The sequence below is a fragment of the Mirounga leonina genome, unplaced genomic scaffold (assembly GCF_011800145.1).
Source record: "Mirounga leonina isolate KUSES-001 unplaced genomic scaffold, KU_Mleo_1.0 Mir_154, whole genome shotgun sequence".
Taxonomy (NCBI): domain Eukaryota; kingdom Metazoa; phylum Chordata; class Mammalia; order Carnivora; family Phocidae; genus Mirounga; species Mirounga leonina.
This window is the reverse complement of record NW_023270389.1, coordinates 63768005-63786638: the sequence shown is the minus strand read 5'-3', so window position 1 is coordinate 63786638 and position 18634 is coordinate 63768005. Positions and strand designations below refer to the sequence as shown.

Sequence of the window (18634 nt, the reverse complement as noted above, 5' to 3'; positions counted from 1 at the left end):
GATGAAGAGCAGGAGGGGAGGGGGAGTGTTGCGTGCACATAGGTAAGAGGGAGGATGGTTGGCATCTGAGGGCCTTACAACGGAAAGTGTGGTCAATCACTGGGAAGCTCGGGAGAAACTCATAACCAGGGGCCCTATCCCAGCCCTACTGAGCCAGAACCCGCATGGTCACGAGATCCCCAGTGACTCATATGCACACTGAAGTTTGAGGGGCACTGCATTTTTAGGGACCTGCATGTAATTTACGAGGAGTGGAAAGAGATGATGTTAGAAAGGTAGGCAGGGGGCGGGTCACGTGGGACCGTGCAACTCATGATGAGGTTTGCACGGGGAGGGGATTCATAACAGGAACGGAAGGATCTGAGGTGCTCGGATCAGAAGAACGTGGCCAGGTGTGAGTAGATGGGTGTAACAGGGAGGTATCCTCACCTGTGCAAACAGATCCCACCTGGGATGAGGCAGGGACTCATCGAAATGAACTTATCTAAAAAAAACCCTTAGAAATAAAGCCTGCTGGAGACGGAAAGAACCGATTCTTCTGGATATGAACCAGGGAGCTCAGAGTCCTTCCTCCACCTACTGTCAGCCGGTGAGGGACAGACACACACAGCAGTCCTGCATCATGCCCGGCAAAGGTGGACTGGAGCTTCTCTGGGCTTCCACAGCTCTAGCAATTACATCATGGCTCTAATTAGAAAGTGGTTATTACTTTTTCCTACCGCACTAGTAAGCCGGCAGTAAAGCCAGGGCCAGAAACACGGTTTATAGAGCCATAAACAGCCCCAGTAATGGCTGGAGCTCTTTGTGCAGAGCAGTAAATATTTCGGCTTGTTGTTTAAACAAAAGAAAGACTGGACTTTCTTTTTTCGAAAGGGGAGTAAAGAAAGTGAATTCCATTTCCCCCAAACGCTACAACAATCGCGGCTCCTGCTCATTGTCAATTAGATTCAAGGTACAAATATTTAGGTTGGGTGAGCGGATGGCTCTGCCGCTGCAGGCCATAAAGTTCCCAGCCACCTTCAGGTAAACACTCGCAAGCCCACCTGGTTTACATGTGGTCGGAGCTGCGGGGATCACGGGGTGCGGCGCCCCAGGCAGGAGCCGCTCACCTGCGTGCCACAGATGGGGTCCTCACACAGGTACACTCCCGGGGACTGGCCATCCTGCAGGCTGCCCGTGGCCACCTCGGCCAGCAGGTCCCGCAGGTTCTCTTCTTTGCCCCACACTTCCACAGCTGAGATCCGCACCGAGAACCGGGCTCCGGTCTTCTCCTTGCGTTCATTGATCAGCTTGAAGAGCCAAGAGATAGCACAGGGGATGATGCCAAGGTTCTGCATGGAATCGTCCTTTCCAATCATGGTGTAGGATTTCCCTGGGGGGAGCGAGGCAAGGAAGGAACACAGTGTGAGTGTCAGGGCAGGGGGGGATGCATTCCATGAAGTGTTCCCCCCCAACCTGCAGGGAAGCTGGGGGAAGGGAAGGAAGGAAAGGAAAAAGAGGGAAATACTAAGCATTGATGACACAACAACAAAGGGCATTTCCTAGTACTAGGGACAAAGAATGTGAGCACCCAGATGGAGGACAGGATTTAAGTCCAGACTGAGCTCACTGTGATGGTTCTTTTTATCACCACCCCACAGATTAAATCTACAGACTTGCACTTTATATCCTTCCTCAAGTTAAATGCGGTGTATATTTTTATAGCAGGAGCAAATTCTATTAAAATCTGCATTGCTGCTTTGATCAGAGATCAAGAAGACCGAAGGGAGCTGAAATGAGCTTTCTGTCTCGGCCTCGAACTGGCCTCCCTCACTGCAAAGCCTTTGTGGGAACCTCTGCCAAGGAGCACTTCTGGAGTTCCCCAAATTCCTAACTTCCCAGCACGTAAGGTAAGGCCTGCTGAGCAGATGGCCCCAGGCCAGTTTAAGAAGGCCCCTGAAGGGGGTCCAGTCAACCAAACCCCTGTCCGGGTGCTCCCCTGCCCCCCTTCTCCTTTCTCGCTCAGCACAGGCTGGAGGCTGTCAGACACTCCCCAGACGGGTCCTGACATGGTTGTGGGCTTGGCTTGGAGGCCGCTCCTCTGGCTTATTGTGGGCTCCATCCACCACCACGAACCCAAGAGCCCTGCTTGGCACGTGTTCCTCCTCCTGCTGGCTTTCTGGGCATGCCCCTGACCTGCACCAAGTGGGAAGGACCCCATCACCACTTTCCTAGAACACTGAGTCTCCACTTAGGATGAATGCTACATGTCAAAAGCAGAAATGGTGACTGGTGATTCTTCAGTTGGGCAGGCACCTAAAGGAGACAACCTTCCCTTTCATCTGCAGACTCTGGGACCAGAACAGAAGACCAGACCATGTGCCTGGGAATACACGCGGCAGGAACAAGGAAATTTCTCACTGACCCAGCTTGGCGTGGCCGAAACAGAACACACAGCCGTCCGCCCCGTTGACCACAGACTGGATCACCTCTGCCACGGTTCCGGCACACACTTCAGCCTGGCAAACACGAGACGAGACACACGCAGTGAGTGGACCATTAGCGATGGGAACAGGAGCCCCCTTCCCCGGGGCTTGGGTCCCAGGGTCACGGCATGATAGATGGGTCAGGCCGTAATGCAGTTCTGGGGTGCTCAAAACCCTCCGGGACCTCTGCCTCTTGCAAGCCTGAGCCTTACACACATGACCTGCAAATCACCCCTCTGCTAATTTATAGTGCATTTCAGCTGCTGTGTCTGCAAGCCAGGTGGGAACCGGCTGGCGTGGGACACCAGGTGCTTTCGTGGACCTAAGGCTCTCCCTTGATCTGCCCTTCTGGCCTCCTGGACAAGCCTTTTAAACTTCTCACTGGCCCTCTGGATCCTTCACTCACACACACACAAACACACGCACGCACACACACACAGCACATGAAATGGACCAAGCTTATTAGTGGGAAAAAGATGATGTGCCATTTCAGAAAAATGACCTTGGGCAACATTGTATTTCTGACAGAAGCAGGAGGCCTGTAATCTACATCTGCTTTCTCTCCAGCCTCCTTCCTCTTTCTTGATCCACATCCCCTTCTTTTCAAAACCAGCCTTTTCTTTCTCTCTGTGCAGAGTCAACGTACAATGTCAAAGGCCACTTGTCAGGATGTTACGATGGTGGTTCTTCAGCCGGCGTGGCTCAGCTCCTACACGACTGTTTAAATCCTGAGACCGCGGCCAGGCTCTTGACTTTCTATCTCCCCATTAACACCCCGTAATACAGCACTCCGCCAACCATGAGAACTCCGTGAATTCTGCGGCTTCACTTGGAGATCTGAGAACTCCCTCTGGGCGGCAGGAGGACAAAATCACGCCCGGTGTGCTGTCCCCACCAGAGTCAGAACTCCAGGAATCCCTCGGAGGCGTCAAAGCAACGCACCCCCCATGGGAATCCGAGAGCCACAGCCTTGCCAGGAACGTGGCTGCGGGGGTGCGACCGACCTGAATATTAGGAAATCGATTCTCTCTCCCAAACCAAAATCGAAAAACCACACTCCCACCCGTTCTTGATCGTTCTGGTGGTCGCCTCAGCAACTCGGCTGGGGGCTCCTCCTGGGCCGAGGGGGTGGAAGGATGAGGCTGCCGTGGGGACCGCGGGATCTGTCACACCCCCAGGGCCTCCCCAGCGAGAGGCCGTTTGGAAGTCCCGAGACGGAGGCTGGAGAATCTTGATGGAACTTGCCACAGGGGCCTCTGCAGAGCGGCGAGGAGCCTCCATCTTCTTTGGACAAAAAGTGGGGTGGGGGCCAGGGGGCTGAGAGCCCACCCTGACATAGGCTGTACTCGATGCAAGGGCAGCAGGGAGTAAGCTGGGTGTGTGTGGACCAAACGGCCTTCATCGAATCATCTGTGCAAAGGCCCGAGGACACAGGAGACAGGCCTCCCCTTGCGGAGTTACTGCCCACCATCCACGGAGAAGAGAGTGGTCAGTGACCTGTCCGTCTCTTATTGCTAGGAGCTGACATGGCCCCTGGAAGCGCCCTGCTGCCTTTCGCCTTGGGCCTGCAGAAGCAGGCAGCCTTCCCCAGCCCAGGCCCCCAAGGCAGGGCCAGGTCGGCAGCAAGCCTCTGCTCTCCCACAGGTGTGAGTCCTCCCCACCCTCTTCCTGCTCAGGACTGAATATTTGTGTCCTCTCCCACCCCCCAGTTCCTATGTTGAAACCTCACATTCAACACGATGGCATTTGGAGGTGAGGAAGCCTTTGGGGAGGTGACTAGGTCATGGGGGTGGAGCCCTCCTGAATGGGATTAGTGCCCTGAGGAGAGAGGCCCCAGAGAGCTCCCTTGGGCCACGTGAGGACGCAGCGGGAGGACAGCTATGAATCAGAAAGGGGCTCTCGCTGGACATTGGATCTACCAGTGCTTTGACCTGGGACTTCCCAGCCTCCCAAACTGTGAGAGAGATATTTCCCTAGTTTATAAGCACCCCAGTCTGTGCCGTTTGTTATGGCCGCCCAAATGGACCATGACACCTTCCCAAAGCCAGAGCCTCAGAGGTCTGCCCCGGAGGGGGCAGTGGGTGGCTGCCAAGGCCTCTCAGGCGTCCTAAGGGGGGCTCATGGGGGCAACGAGGAGCAAGGGCTGTTCTGGTCTCTGCTGAGCTTCAGGAAGCTGATGTCCCGACAGACTGACAGAAAGCCGAGTTCCTCGCTGCCTGGGGCCTCCCTGGGGGCTGCTGCTTCGTAAGCCACAAGGAGGACCTGAGAGCAGAGGCCTCCTCTGTCCAGCTTCCTGCCCCAGAGGCTCACAGGGAGCTCACGGCTGGGGCGCGGAGGCTGACCGCGACCAGCAGCATGACCTTCCCAGCCTCAGCGAGGACAGAACGGTAAGAGCTCAAGTGTTTGGAACCCTCGCTAAGCTCTGGCTCTCTTTCACCAGGGGTCTCGTGTGTGTTGACTCCGCGGGTAGGATGGTGGGAGGGCACACTGCGCACGACACAGTTGAAGGGGAAGGATCCAGGAGAGCTGTCTCCTCAGGAGAGAGACGGTGAACGTGAGACTAATCTTTGCACCTCGGTTTCCTTGTGCCTGATGTGAAGCACTGTATTAGGATACTGGCCATTTTAACAAAAGGCAAGCATTCCAAAGCCAGAGTGACTATAGCATTGTGCGTCTGGGCTCTGCAACCAAGTGTGAAATGCCAGTAAACAGGAGTAATAAAAATGGCTCTTTTTTCTGGAATAAATCTAAAACTCATTAATAGTCCACACTGAATTTGGGGTTTGCTTTGGGATGCTTACAACTTGGGGAGAATTGCTTTAGAAAAGTTTTTTAACTGTTAGTTAAATTATTTGTAGGCCATTTATTAGACACAACGTCAGGGTTAGATGAGTGAGCCCATGGGCGGGCAGAACACACAAAATGTAATAAGAGAGAAACCATCGGACTGGCTTGTAAAGTGTTTTGTCTTTTCATGGTAAAACTCTTTGGGGAAGCCACCTGCATGGCTCATTAATGAATGCAGCCTAATGTGCTGTGGGTCTGGTATACTATCGGGGCCCGAGCGAGCACCACCACATCCCACACTCAGAAGCAGCATGGAGGGAATTAACAGGAGCCATTAACATCTTGTCTTCTTTAGGTTCTGCTATAGGCCTAAGTTACTCCGTTGTACCCCGTTTTGTATAAATCTTGGGAAGTGCTGGAAATTTGTCTGGAAGACAGAGCTGTCGGAGGCCAACATGCAGGCAAAGTAGGTCACCATATACCTATAACCTGGGTTATGTGTCTACTAGAAGCTTCTGTCACGCCAACTCCTTCCAGATGAATTGCACCAGATGGTGCAACTGAATCTTCCAGTAGACATCTGTTCTTACTGGGACTGGCTCCAGGAGCTCTGGTCCAGGAATCTTGGCACCCTGGGCCCCCAAGAAGCTTCCAAATTATCGTCATTGTGGTATGGCCATAATTCTCCACCTGTGTGTGTGTGCCCCTTACAATGTGAATTTGCAACTCCTCCACTTAAGAGGTGGGGTCTCTTCCCACCCCTCAAACCTGAGCCAATAGAACGCAGCAGAAGCAATGTGCTCTCAATTCGGAGCCTACTTCTCAAGAGGCTTGTGTACTTGGATCATGCCATTGCCATGAGAGCAAGCCTGCTGGCTGATGAGAGACAACGTGGATTCTAGATCAGCCCAAAGCCAGCCAGTCCCCAAACATGTGACGGCAACCAGCCAAGACTGCAATCCATACGTGAGCCAAGCTGGAAACAAGAATGCTCGGCAGGCCTGTAGATTCATGAGGAATGATAAATGCTTATTGTTCTGAGCCACTGAATTTTAGGGTGGTTTGTAATGCAGCACTAGCTAATACAGGAGCTGTCCTGAGCCTCTCTTCTTCTCCTCCACTCCACTCCACTGACTTGGGCCACGGGCCTGTCAACCTCAGCTTCTCTGCCTACCACTTGCCCTAGAAGCCTGCCTAACTCTAACCCAGCTCCTGGATGCCCCCAGAAGCCCAGGCAGGAGTGGGGTCCTCATGGACCACAGACACCACCACCTCGATGCAGGTGGTCCTGAAACTCCCACTTCTGCCTTCTGTCTTCCTGCTTCTGTAAGCCATCGGCTGACTGGCCCCCTCTTCCTTCTCTCCAAGGATATGTTTTGTTGAGATCCCGGCACAGAGATCCCGCCCAAAGTCTGACACCAATAATTCAAAAGGACTGAGCTACTCAGTGGAGCTCTGACTGGTTTCCAGAAGTTGTAGGGATGGAAGAACCAACGCATCAGAGTGCTCTGGGAGACACCCTCTGGGCTCACAGGCCCTCGAGAATGGTCAAAGCTTCTCAAAACCAATCAACGTTGCCTGAGACTGAGGGGGTGGGAAGGGCGACACACACCTGAGAAGCATCTTGTGGAAAAACAGCATCAAAGGCGAACATCTTAGGAGGAACTTGGTTGCCTCTCTTTTGGAAGACGTTTTGACCTCCACATGTCAGGGGGTCATACAGGGTGATCTGCTTCTTTCGTGGGTCCACCTTTAAGAAGGAGCTGGATTCTGAGGTATCTCGAGCCAGTGTGGAGCAAATGCGAAGCATGACTTTCACCTGCCAAGACACAAAGGCAGGACAGGACATGGAGTGAGATGGCTGGATGCTTCCTGAAGGGGCCGCCTCGTGGGCTCTGGAGATGCAAGTGTACACGGTGGCAGGGAACCTTCTGGTAAATGATGATGACCCTCAACGGGTCAAGGGAAAACCAGCTTATTTATAGCTACTAGTGGAATATTTTGATACGTCCATTGCTTTATTACAGAAGTGACACATCACCTTGTCTTCTTATTAATATAAATTGAAGACCATACGCTGGTGGCCCACTTACAGAGAAGACAAGGGAGTGTGGATGGCCGAGGGTTTGGGGCCGGTGTAGTTCCCTTGAAGAGAACTACTCGCAGATCAATAACCCATGGACATAAAAGTTAGCCCTGTAATTTACTCCTGGCCTCTGCTCATCAGGACTCTTGGAGACAAAAACCCACCGTGATTAGTGTCATCATTAAAGGCTGGAGAAATGGCCTGTTTTTAATGGCCAGCATTTGAAATGTGTTCCAAGGAGCAACAGTGATGAAAGATTTGTTTGAAACATGTTATTTGGGATCCCATTAAGTGAGTGCGTAGAAGTTGTCATTTCAGAGAACAAAAGCCCATCTGGGCGGGAAACAGGAGCGGTGCGCGTAACCCGCTTCCCGAGTCACCGACCGGGGACCAGACGTGACCACGACTGCCCGCTCCACCCCTGCGGCCACGCAGAGCACGCATAGGAGGAAACTGCCGCCCCGGAGCCCTACGGCGAGTGGAAGTCAGGCCAAAGCCACCCGCACACGCGCATACACACACACACACACACACACACAGCTCTGCGGGCGCAAGGCCTGGGGCCTGGACAGCATTTGCCCCCTTCCCAGTCTCTGTCACTGTGTTGCTAGTTCAGTCCAAATGTGTCCAGCACCTGCTATATGCCAGGCCCTGGGCTAGGCTGGCACTGGGAATGTGAAGGCTGGTGATACACAGGGCGACAGACAGAGACAGGCGTGGTGAATCCTGCAGCAATGTATAGGTTCCTTCTAAGCTCCTCTCTGTCTCGCCTTCCTCATCGGATCAATCGTCAGGTCTGATGAAATGGCAGTTGTGCGGTTTTGGGGAGAGGGGTTGTGAATTTTTAAATGAGTATTTCGAATGTGCAGAAATTCTCAGAGAATCATCTGGACTGTGCATCATGGAGTGAAGGCATCCTCCCACTTGTCTTTCCCCTGTCTTTTTCCCCGGATCTAGGGGCCCGGCGTCACGGTGGAAGGAGCCCATGGCTGGGATGAGGTCGACCCTTTGGGATTCAAATGCTGGTTCTCCCACTGGGAGGTCATGTGATGATTCCTGCATTTCCAGGGGGTCTCTTGTGTGCCGGGGCTGTGCTGTCAGCTACAGGGAATCATGTCGTCCTCCTGAGAAGCCAGCACATCGGCATACCTGTCCAGATTGTACAGAGAGAACAGGTGTTCTAGAACTTACCCCCCATCCCTGAAAATGTAGGTGGTAAGGCTGGGCTCTGACCCCACCTCTGTCTGACACCAAAGCCCACACTTTTTCCATCATGGCAACTGCTGCCTCCCCTATGTGGTCCAGCCTTTTGGAGCCTCAGTGTTCTCACCTGTGTAATGGGAACAATGAGGCCTATTTCATGAGACTGTGGGGAGAATGAAATGAATGGACATGTGAAGGACTGAGCCCAGGGTGGTGCTCGATTTCTTCTTCTCATCCTCCTCCTCCTCCCTCCCCCATACTGGTCTCCCTGTGAATGGTGACATCCTTATGTTCTCTCATTACGGTGTTAACGACGAGGTTTTAGAACCCAGCCCTGGATGCTGGGTACCATGAGTCACAAACAGGCTGCCACGGGGGGTCACTGCGGACAGCATGTGGTGGTAGGTGCTGGTCCTCACAGGCTCCTGCTAGTAAAACAGTCACTGCATATATGACCACAAATCACCCCATCTGTCTACCTTCCACTCAGGCAATTTTCTTGTTCACCGTTAATGTCTCTGATCTTATTTCAGTTCCGTCCACCCCTACAGCTCTGCCCTAGTGATGCAGGTGTGCTGAGGGCACGTATTTCGGTCATGACTTCCGGTAGGTGTCTGGGGGCCTCCGGGCGTTCTGTGAGCAAATCCCCTCGCCAGCCTCAGAGTGGTGCAAGTCAGGGATGAGGCCGCGCCAGGGAGAACCGATGGACTCACATGGCCCGCTGCTTTTCTATTTCACAATTGCGCATGCAATTTCTGGGTAACCAGAGGTGCCGAATGTAAAATATGAGCTAAGCCAGGCAAGGGCCTGTGGGAAGCAGGAGAGAGGGGGCTGAATTTGCCAGGGGGAATGCTCTTGCATTCTAATGAAGTTCCAAGCCTGCACTTGCATTTTGGCGGACGGGCTGAAGATCCCAGCTGCGGGCCTGGCCAAGGAGGTACTTGGCCCTTTCCACACCCCTGAACTCGGGGTGGGGGGCGGGGAAATGCTACCCTCATTCTTTCCTTTGCAATTCATTTCAATAAATGGGTATATTTTTTCCCCCTTAAAGGAAGGAAATGGGGTTTTTCTGTTTGACTTCCTTGGTGTCATTATCCTTTCCGTCCGCATTCCACTTCCTGCTAAATCCTCTGTAATTAAAGTGCTTCGAGATGCCACTTATGAGCAAGACTGTCCCCCGGACTTCTTGCCAGGAGTTCTCATTTTGGGGGCAAATGCTGGTGGGTTCCTTCCTCCCCTGGAGGCTCTGGGCAGCGGAGAGGGTCCCTGCACTTGGGAACGTGCCCCCTTCTCCCGGCTCTCAGGGCACAGGGGCCTGTCTCTGATTCCAGTCCCAAAGGCAGAACCGGCAGAATGAGATCCAGAAAGCCAGGGCACACTCTGGCCCGGCACCCCCGTTCAAATGACAGGAGACTGGTGCTTCCCTACCCAAGCCCTCAGGGGTCAGGACCCCACTTTGCCTCATTTATGTGATTGCTCAGGGGACAGTGGAGCCAGCCGTCCCTCGGGGTGGCCGTGGCCTCTGTGTCTTGCTCATTAATCATGGCAGCACCTCCCCCTGGATGGCATGAGGGACTCAGAGAGCATCTGTGCGAGACCGTCGAGAGAGGCGGGGCCTGGCTCCTGAGCTGTGCGGACTCTCCATCAGAGCGGAAGACATGGCCGGGCCTCCCCACGGCCTTCCGGGCGCTCGTGAGGGGCGGGCCCCAGCAGGCACTCACTCTTGACTCTACACGTGATCATGAGCATGGGTGTTCCTGTCTGGCCCTAGTCACCAGGTACAAGTACATGGTACACCCCTGGGGGTCTCCTCATTGCCCACCTCTCGACCCAGAAGCTGTCCAGTGGGAGGCTTCCTTCAGACACTAAGGCAAAGGAAGGCTTTGGGCAAATGTGACCTTTGGAAGGATCTCTCACCACCCAGAGAATACCATAGCTGGTGGTGAGGAGGTGGGGGAGAGAACACAATCACCATTCTCATGCAGCAGCTTTGTTTAAACTCCTTTGTGGGTCCCCATGATGCTCAACAGACACACAGGAAACAGTGACTGGTCCCCAGGTCACGTCTCAGCCCCAGCAAACGCTCAAGGTAAGTGTGAGAGGGGGGACGCTGTTTCCCCCCCAAGGGTAGAGGCCGCAGAATACACTAAGCACTAACACCTTTTACTTCGTTTACACTTTTATATTTTGAATTTCCTTACACTGATGTCTATGTTCACAAAGTTTTAAGAATCAGGTCAGTAGAAATGAGTCAAGGTGAAGCCAGATCAACCTAACAAGAAACACCCTTTGCATCATCTTTGTCTTGATCCCAGAGTATCCGAGTTATTTCCAAACCTTCCATATCGATTCTTAAGTTCCTAACACGTGTCTGGAAATAGTTCAAGGCAAATCAGACACCAATGTCTTAGGTTTGTCAAAATCCACCAACAAGAAGAAGAGCGAGAAAAGTGAACAAGTAAGATTGTCAGGGGGAGCGTAGAACAAAGGACTCACCCACTGAGATGGAACAGACAGAACAGCCAAACTGCAGAGCTGGTAGGCATCCCATGAGTCTGGCCCGGGACCCCACATCCCACCTACTGAGGCCGGCGCCTGCAGTGGGGGTGCTGGGGTTCCTCGTGACGAATGTAAGCCACGGAAATATCCACCACCCTGCCCTGGCAGGTGACCTTCTCCACCTCCGATGAGAGCACGAGTTCGGGCAAAAGGCAGAGTTGGCATCCCAGCCCTGCCTGGTGGCAGTGCAGGGTGGGGCACAAGCAGGCAGCCCCGTGCTGGTCTCAGTGCGCACCAGGACGCCTTCCCTGGTTTCTACATATTTTCAGATGGGTTCAGCTCTTGAGGGACAAATGAAGGACAACAGAAGGGTCCATTGCCTATCATGAGTGTATCTCCTTTCTAACAGTTTCCAGCATGTACCACAGTGAACGGGGAGCCCAGAGACTGGGTTCTAGTCCAGATGGCACCACCACAGAGTCGTGTGGGCCTTGGTATCCTTATCCCTAAAACGGCCTGTTGTGCCACCCCCCTTGAAGGACAGTTGGGAAGCATACAAATGCAAAATATTATTCTCAAAAGAAAGGATGCATATCCCTCAAATCAACACGTAGAAAATACTTTTCTATATTAGATTAATCATATCAGAAGCCTTTCTACTAGGCTTAATTTTTAAAGATTTATTTTATCTGAGAGAGAGAGACAGAGAGAGCAGGGGGGAGGGGCAGAGGGAGAGGGAGAGAGAGTCTTAAGCAGACCCTGTGCTGAGTGCTGAGCCCGACGTGGGGCTCGATCTCATGACCCTGAGATGATGACCTGAGCCTAAACGAAGAGTCGGACATGTAACTGACTGTGCCACTCAGGCACCTTAGGCTTAATTTTAAAAATTAAAGCAAAAAATTCTTTAATGAGCATGCACATACATAGTGACATGAGAGATGAGATCAAATTATTTTCCTCCCCCCCCCCAACAAATTAAAGACGATGTGGTCTGCTTACATCTTTTGCAAAGGTAAGTAATCACTTAAATTTGATCTGAACACCTAAAATCGAGATGTAGTGTTTCCTTTATTTTTTTCCTTTCTTTTCTGTCTTGATCAGATGAGCTGGATGTGCTCACGTTGTCTACTTATGGCACATTAATTCCTTCCGGAAGCTTCTTCAGGCTTTCCGACTGAGATGATTAGAAGGACAGGAGCTGTGAATGGTGTGTCTTCAGTATGCATTTTTCTCGACACACTCACTTTTCCAATCTACCAAGAAATTCAGCAACCCTCCGCAACCTTCCATGCTTAGGACAGTCTGACAAATCTAGTGTAAAAGAGTTTGATGAAGTGCTGATTTCTAAAACGCACCATGAGGGATTAAGGGTGCAATTTTCCAGCTATTATTCAAAGAGCACTTTCCTCTCTATAACCTGATTCTGTTGCTAACCCACCGCTCACCTGCCGACCCCCATTCGTATGACTTTCCTTCCCCCTTTTGATTTACTCAACGTGCCTACTTGACCTGATGGACGAGAGACAGAGGCAAAGAGGTTCCATAAAGGAGCAAATTAAAGCTGGGCTTTACAAAAGGAGAAAGCTTAAACACTTCTCTGGTAAAATGTTTAGAAAGAATCTGAAATTGCTCTTTCTGGAGGCAGATCTTGATGATTTCACGTGACTGAAAGGCTCCAGAAGTTTCTTAGGAGGCTGTGGGAGGCATGGGTCAAACAGCAACGGTGTTGGAACGACCCTCATCCAGGGACCTGTGCTCCCTAAGTTTACAGAGGGAGCCTTTAAACACAGCTGACAAAGTTGGGTTCCATCGAGGCATAGTTACCTTGAAGAACTGTAGATCCACTAACCACAGCTCAGTGGTCACTGATGGAACAAAACCAAACTGGACTGAATTTCTTTGATCAAAACACAATGGTAATCCTCTGTGATCTAGTCAAGGGTCGTGGGGCTAGGCCCCTGGAGAAGGTCCAGAGCAATAGGATCTAGTGCCGAGTTTGGGGGGCAGGAGGTGAGTGCCCCCCACCCCGCCCGACTTATTCTGGGGGAGTGTCTACTCTGTGTCAACAAAATGAATCACTTTATCACTCACTTGGCACCTGCCATCTGTGCAGTGAATGTAACTTCTTCACAATCTCACAAATTTTGTATTTACAGAGGATTTTCTCATATCTTATTTCCATTTGATTCTCTGCAACAGCTTTATTGGGGAAATGTTAATATGATTATTACTAGCATAATCCTAGCTTTATGACCCAGGAGGCTTAAGTAACTGGGTGCTGGGCACTTAAGTGACTTGTCCAGAGCCAGCTGCCCGCTGAGCATCCCAGGTCGGTTGGAGCCTCACCCCAAACCCAGCAGGGCTTGAACCCGTTTGGCCGGGCTGGGTCGGAGCTGAACCACCTTTGAGAGAAGATGCCTGCACTGGGCGACTGGCTTCTCAGAGGTGCCAGTGGGTGAGCATGTGGTGCCAGACAGCAAATAATGAGCCCCGACGCCATCAGAGAGGGAGGGGCAGATTTACATTATTAAAAGCCAGGCTGGGAAAGGTGAGAAGTGGTGGCACAAGAAAGCTTAAATGTGAGACCAGAAAATGGAGCCCAATAATGAGATGTGCTCACTGAACAAGTGCTTGGGGGATGGAGGAGGAGGAGGGAAAGTCCCCAGGCTCCTGGCTGGTGCATCTGTCAGCCCAGCGGGGAATGCAGCCTGGAGGGGAGTCGGTGGCCAGGGAAGGATCCCTCCCCAGAGAGGCGAGAGGCGCTGCACTGGGCCAGGCAGCCTCTGGGAGCGAGGTCCCTCACACCAATTAGCAAGCTGGGGGAAAGCCAGCCAGGCTGGGAGGACGAGGACGGGCATATTTCAGGAGCTGGGCTGGAGGCAGGGACTGAACTCACAGTGTATGCAGAAGAGGCCCCATCTCTTAGCGCAGCGTATCTGGCAACATATTTCAGATGGATGAGCTGGTTTAAAAACACGTCCTAAGACACAGTCATTCTTGGGTCCAGAGTGACGTGGGATATGGGGTTCTGAGGCGTCCCGGGAGATGAGCAGCTCCAAGGTTAAGGACACCCGCACGTCCTCCCTATGGCCATGTGCAGCGTAGCCTGGAGTCTGGGAGACAGGCTGCCTGGGCCTGAGCTCTGGCTGTGCTGTTCACGGATGTGTATCTGTGCCCAAGTGACTTAACCTCCTCCATCCTGCATCTAGAAACTTGTCCTAATGAACACAACGCCCCGAGCAGGGCTGTTGTGATCATAAAAAGAGCAGATGCCTACAGCACCCCTTACAACTGCACCTGCTACATAATGAATGTTCAGTAAATCCTAGCTGTTAGGACTTTATAATACCTATATTATGTGATAGCATATCAATACGACAAAGTTTTAGTATTTCACAAATTTATAATATAAATTTAAAAATGACTATTGTTGAGGGTGTGAGTCTACTGGAAAGATCATGAACTTTGAGGTCAGATACCAGCTCTTTCTAGCTGTGTGACCATGAACATATTATTTGAACATAGTTTTCTCACCAGTATAGGGGATAATAACCATTCTCTGGAAGGACTTACGTGATTATTAGGCAGATAATCGTGCTATGCACTTGGCACAAAGCAGTCTCTACAGCGATTTACCGTCACCCTGAACCCACGTTCATGGCGGTGATGAGAGCTCATGCCCTCCAGAGCCCAGCACGAGGTCATGGCTCTCTCAGCAATCCCTTCCACCACCTTTGGCCCAGGGCTTCCGCAGACCCAGTTACTAGACCCTTTCTGGTTTATGCCACACGCACCAGAGGCCTAGAGAGAGAAAGTGTCCCGCCATGCAGACTTGCCCCGTGCCCCCCAATTCTTACAGATCCAAGGTGAAGCTCAGGATTTCCAATTTCCACCCACTCTTTCTTTCACCTGAGTTTTGGTAAATCCTGGGTAAGTGACACCTGGAGATTTTTCTGAATATCAGGTAGGAATACTGTTGTGGTTAGTTTGTGGTTACTGTGGTTATTTTATGTTTTGAAGTACCCATTCAAGAGACAAAATGGACTTTTTGAGCAAAGCAGCCGTGGGCACTCCTTACATTAGAATTCTTTCCGATGCACTCAGTTTGGCATTTGGCACTTATTGTTAATAAGGGCCCATTTACCGCTAAAGCTCACTCATGTGTTACGACGGCAGAGCTAAATAGTAGATCTGTCGTTAAATAGCAAACACTCGGGGAATGTTGCATCTGCGTCCGACAGACGCAGACCCCGTCTGTCACCAGGGAGGTGCTGTCTGGTTTTGAAAACAACAGGACCAAGGGAAAGTTGCTTTCTTTTGCAGCCCACTTTATTATAAATATGAAAACCTCAGCGTGCTAACCTGACCCTTGATGTCATGTCTTCTGCACCTGTTGTGGGGTTCTCCCAGCCCCGGGGAATTCACCACCCCACTGCTCCCAGTCTTTGACCTAGGTAACTAACACCCGGAACTCTGAGAAGAAGTCAAGGAACCCAGTCTAGTGACCGTCTAGAAATACCAGCTCCAGATACACCACGGAATTCGGTAAGGCACCATAAGAAACCACCTGGTTATCCAAAACGCAAAGACAGGAGCCACGATCATCTAATAATTAGGCATATATCTTTCTAGCATTCATCCCTGAAGACCCTTTTCCATAGAAAGCTGTCATCTAGGAAGACTGTCTATGCGGGCTCCCAAGTTCCTGAGTATGTGCATCTCCCACAAGATGATAATCTTGCTTCCAGTAGGACCATGCATGGATGACACCTGAACACAGCCTCGGGGTGCCAGTTTGGCCTGAGTTCTCAGAGCTTCCTAGGGACAGATGTCAGGTGAGCCAGATCAGAAAGAACCCCTCGGTTCAGCAATAAGGCCTCCCCGGCCTACAGACTGCTTGCCTGGTGGTGGGAGAGAAGGCATCTTTCTCGGCGCCCACAGGCAGGTGGGTTCGAAGCCGGGTGGGGAGTCCCCTCCTTAAAAAGCCATGATACACACACTCCAGGACTGGGCTCTTGTCCAGCCTGGAACCTAGTAGCCCCGGTTTCAGGCAAGAGAACACACATTGGAGGAAACTTTGGGGTCAAGAGGTTGAAATCTGGAACAGTCCTGGGTAAAATTTAGGAAGTCAGGTAAACTAACTTACATTGAAGGCTGACAAGTACTCGATGGATCGCCACCCCGCATGATGAAGATGTTTAGAAGATGTTTTTCCAAACTAAATACTTTGTACTTAACCTGGACAATAGGGAGCCATGGATGGATGGAGAGTGAGACTAGCAGGAGGTCCCCACTGCTCTGCAGTAAAGCTCCAGGGGCCACAATCTCTCCATCTGAAAACCCCTCCAGCAGTCTTCCAGTTTGGGCTGCTATGGAGTTAAGGGAGACAATGCTCATGCAACTTGCACTTCTAAAATCACAAAACATTCTAAAATGTGCTGATGATTTTTTCAGTGAGTCTCCAGCAGGGACTGGGTGGAGGACCCACAACTGTGCAGTTAAGAGCCTGCTGTGTGCGTGTGCACTTGGTGCTGGCAGCGGCCCCGTAACTTGACAAGGAGAATAATGACTCAGTCAAGCAACAAATAAATATTTATTAAAATGCCAATGAGCAAGGCACTTGCCTTACCTAGGGAAGCAAAGTATGCCAAAACATTTGCATTCAAGGAGAGAGCCGGAGACAGATGCGTTTCGGAACTCTCGAGAAGAGGGAATGCTGTTTTACAGGAGTGTACCTAAATCCACGGCATGTAGGCTGCTCGGTTCCAGCCTCCGAACAGACTATGTCGGGGTAGCCAGGGGGCTGCCTGGGGCAGAAACACCTCTCTGCTCTGCAGTGGGAGAGAAAGAGCAACGTTGGCCCTTCTGTCCTCAGGATCTCGTATCAGCTCACCCACTGGACGTTGCTCTTTCCTGCGTCTGGGTCAGACTCCCACTCAGTGACAAGGTGTCTAACGCGTAAGGGAAACAGCACAGATTCTTGACTTTGTGAGCTTTTATAAGGCAACTGGCCACTTGCTGTGGTCTCTCCAGGCACATTTTTGTTGAAGTGACAACAGTTAAGCACAGGTCCCCAGGAACTGACTTCACATCAGCACGCGAAGGGAAGCACGTGTTGTCTTACTCAACAGCAGCAAACTACTCGAATTGAAACGACTGTTTAGACACAGATTGGGGGGTGGGGGCTCCCAGAGTTGCAGACTCGGTAGGTCTAGGGTGGGGCCTGAGAATCAGCATTTCTAACAAGACCCTGCTGATTTTGTTGCTGTGGGCACCTCACTTGAAGAAACACCGTTCTGTGGGTATGTTGGCTTCTTCCTTGCGGAAGCATTCTCTCAGATTCCACTGGGAGTCCGAAACACTACTGGTGAGAATGTTACATTCTGGGGAAATGACAGTCTTATTAATTTTAAGGATTCTGATACCTAACGAAAGAACATTATGGTGCTGTCAAAATGGAAGTGGCTTCTGACTCTGCTCCATAGTCAACTGGAGGAAAACTCTCGAGCTCTAAAGTGAGTAAGCATCGACCTTAGTAAGGATCGCTAGGTTGAAGAGCTCTTCTTCTGAAAGTAGCCCTAGTCTTGGATCTATACTTCTCTGGTTCTGCAGCTCTCCCCTGCCACCCCCCCCGCCCCGCTTTTATTACTCATAAGGAGGCATAAACTTTCCACAACAGAATCCAAACCAACCCTTCCTTTAGGTTCTTTTCTGTTTCTCTTTCTTCAAAGAAATGATTATTTAGGATTGTATACAAATTATACTTCTTAGGAAATCAACATTAAAGCAAATCAACAATTGTTCCAAGACCATTTTCCTCCTAGAGAATGCTGTCCTGGCTCGGCAACACTATGCACATGCATGTGCATGCATGTGCTTGCGTGTGCATGTGTGTGTGCGCGAGCATGTGTGTGCGTGTGCATGCATGCAAGTGTGAGCACACTTGAGAATAATGTTTAACACCTGCATTTACAACTTCGGAAATCAATAAGCATTTATGGTCATTGAATAGAATGGTCAATATGAGTAGAATGGTCAATATTTATTTCGTGCGGAAAATAGTTATTAAAATTCAAAAACTTAGGATCATTTCACCAGAGAAGGATCCTCTGCTTCTAGGTCATGGTTCATCCAGAATGATGTCTGAATTTGATGGAAATATTTCAGAATAAACTGGTCACTGAAAACACGTGATACCCACTGGGTAGGGCAGAGGAAATGCTAATTTTGCTTTGTTGGGTAGGTGAAAACTCATAACCTTCCAGCCAGTGTTTCCAGCTTTGATGTTATCACAAGTGAGAATGATGATGTGACCGAAATCCATCTTGTAGTCCATTTAGGTACCAGAAGATCTTATTATGATTACTGTCCACTTCTAACGCAGTCCAGATGGCCGAGGGCCCTCTGGTAGCATCAAGAGAGCTCCAGAGAACTCCACTCAGAGTGAACTGATTTAATAAACTCTCCTGCATGATAAGAAACATCCATCTACCAAAATGGAGTAAATGAGACTATAATGACTCTCCCCCAGAAGGCTGAGTTTAGGGTTAGGTTGTCTGGGTGGGGCATGGTGGCAATAAGTCTCCGGGAAAAA

At 51.0% G+C, this 18634-nt stretch overlaps 1 protein-coding gene across 1 annotated transcript in view; it reads right to left on the bottom strand.

Annotated features, from left to right (window-relative positions):
* Window positions 1–18634, bottom strand: part of KIF26B (kinesin family member 26B) — a 438834-nt gene that overhangs the window by 77223 nt on the left and 342977 nt on the right. Inside the window, exons 6-8 of the mRNA XM_035010982.1 lie at window positions 6865–7071; window positions 2405–2498; window positions 1110–1372 (exon numbers count right to left, since the gene is read on the bottom strand). Coding sequence (XP_034866873.1) covers window positions 1110–1372; window positions 2405–2498; window positions 6865–7071 — 564 coding nt within the window. The remainder of the gene's footprint in view (window positions 1–1109; window positions 1373–2404; window positions 2499–6864; window positions 7072–18634) is intronic.